This window comes from Solanum tuberosum, unplaced genomic scaffold (assembly GCF_000226075.1).
Source record: "Solanum tuberosum cultivar DM 1-3 516 R44 unplaced genomic scaffold, SolTub_3.0 scf00651, whole genome shotgun sequence".
NCBI classification, from domain to species: Eukaryota; Viridiplantae; Streptophyta; class Magnoliopsida; order Solanales; family Solanaceae; genus Solanum; species Solanum tuberosum.
In genome coordinates, this window is record NW_006239589.1 from 108881 (window position 1) to 111081 (window position 2201).

The 2201-nt window shown below is 39.0% G+C and overlaps 1 protein-coding gene and 2 pseudogenes across 1 annotated transcript in view; all 3 read right to left on the reverse strand.

Annotated features, from left to right (window-relative positions):
• The window catches only part of LOC107058851 (putative late blight resistance protein homolog R1B-11), an 11820-nt gene extending 11132 nt beyond the window's left edge, over window positions 1-688 (reverse strand). The window contains exon 1 of the mRNA XM_015305033.1: window positions 396-688. Within this exon, the coding sequence (XP_015160519.1) occupies window positions 396-665 (270 nt within the window). The 5' untranslated portion in view covers window positions 666-688. The remainder of the gene's footprint in view (window positions 1-395) is intronic.
• Window positions 1-2201, reverse strand: part of LOC102587583 (putative late blight resistance protein homolog R1A-3) — a 55679-nt pseudogene that overhangs the window by 39912 nt on the left and 13566 nt on the right.
• On the reverse strand, window positions 812-2195 carry LOC102583069 (putative late blight resistance protein homolog R1B-12; annotated as a pseudogene).

Here is a 2201-nt window from a genome sequence, read left to right on the forward strand (position 1 = left end):
ACCTGCCCAAACTGCGAGGTACTTCAGCTGATTAAGTGGATTTAATCTAGCTAACCACAAAGACTCCACATAATAAGAACTCAAATCCAAGACTTTAAGAAGTCGCAATTCATTAATCTGACAGACGGGAATCACACCAATAGATTCTCTTTGATTGGTCGTTATCAATGACCTCAAGTGTTGGTGGAAAGGCTTCCGTGTTTTGGAGACCAGAGATGCAAACTTGGAAAGCTCTTCGCTGAAACTGAAGCTCACTCGACTTCCCTTCCAATCCAAAGGTTGAAACTGGATATATTGACCCTTCACTGCAAGCATAAACTTTTCTTCTCTACTCTTCTCCAAGCAAAAGTGATGCACAACATCATGAACCTGGCAATATTCGACTTTCTAATGAGATCCATCAAGTAACCTTCAGCTTCCTCTTCCATTAATCTCCCAGATTCAGTGTTCTCCACGAATCCTTCAGCAATCCATAAACTTATCAATTTAGATGCTGGAATTCTTGCGTCCTCCGAAAACATCCCCATATAAAGAAGACAAGGCTTTAAACAATCGGGTAAGTTATCAAAACTCAACTGCATAGTCACCAGACTATATTCTTCGCACTCACTATCAAGATAGTCAAATAAAGCATCTTTCACCTCATTCCACCAAGATTCTTCCATTTTCCTTTTTTTGATTATTCCAGCTACCAAGACAACCACTAGGGGGAGTCCTTTGCATTTTTCTGCAACTGCTTGACTCACATATTGTAGTTCAGGCGGGCAATCTTCCTTTTGAAACACTTTTTTCTGCAGCAATTGGCAACTCTCTTCTATTGTGAGGAATGGAAGAGAATAAGGATCAGTATGGTACTTGACTTGCTTACCCACTGTCGAGTTGTTACGACTATTCTGCTTCTCATTCCAACATCTGGAAAAGAAAGCCTTAAGTCATCCCATGCCATACAATCCCACATATCATCCAATACAATGAGATATCTCTTTCCCATTAGGCTTTTCCTCAACCTGTCAGCAAGTTCGCCTACCGCATCTTCCTTGTCCTTGGAGCCCATAACTTGACTGAAAATCTCTTGTAATAGCTCTCTTCGGCTATATGTTTGAGAAATGATGCACCATGCTCGAACATCAAAGCGAGAAACAATGATGTCATTATTGTACAACTTTCTAGCAATTGTCGTTTTCCCTTGTCCCCCCATGCGTACAATTGGGATGACATCTAGCTCATTTGTACCTCTAATCAGATAACCAATTAGTTTTTCTGCTTTATTCTCAAAACCCACTACCTCCTCATCAGTCACAAGATTGCTATGTCGAGCTGGCAAATGTTTAAATGGAGCAGCCACGTAGTGAGGATTAAGAGGAATGTTTGCTGACCACATCTCAGTCACCTCTGCATTAATTTGCTTGATCTCTTTTAAAAATTGTAGGAAGTGAAGCAAAAAATATGCAAAAAAGCATTATTCTGAGCAAGAATAGAGTCAATGGCAACCTCAGCCTCATATGCCAAATTGATGGTACGTCTCTGAAGATCTTTAGGAATTTTATGTTCGTGGTGCACGACATCTCTGAAAATGGATGATAGCTCCTTCTCTAAAATGGATGTAAGAGATGATAACTCCTTCTCCAAATTCCCTAAAAGAGGATTCATCAGGAAATCTAAACCAGACTTAGATTTCGACATCTCATTCAGTTTCCTTAAAAGAGAATCCAGAAAGCTCAATCCACCAAAGGTGGGGAACTGAGATGGAGTAAATTTTAAGGATTTGTAGTACGTCTCAACTTGTGCCTTCAGATCTTTAGTCTTCTCCAATATCTGTATCGAGCAAAGACTTATTTTGCTAGTGTCATCTTTGTTTATAGATCTAGGAACAAGCTTTTGAATTACATATAGAACATCACCCGCTATAGCTCCAACCTTTAACAAGACCTCATTCAACCAGTTACCATTAATAACGTGATTTGACACATCAGCATCAAGGAAAACCAACAAGAATTCTATTGCCACATCAATATTTTGAGCAGAGATATTATTAGGAAAGTTCTCGAGTTTTTTGTTTCTGAGATACAGCAACAGATAGTGGAGAAGATCTGAAAATTCTTTTGGTAATTTCTTGTCCTTGAAAGTTTTTGATTGAGTAAACTTTGACACCTTTAGTTCACCATGAAAAATCTTCTTCATTTCCAGCTCCACAAACACAA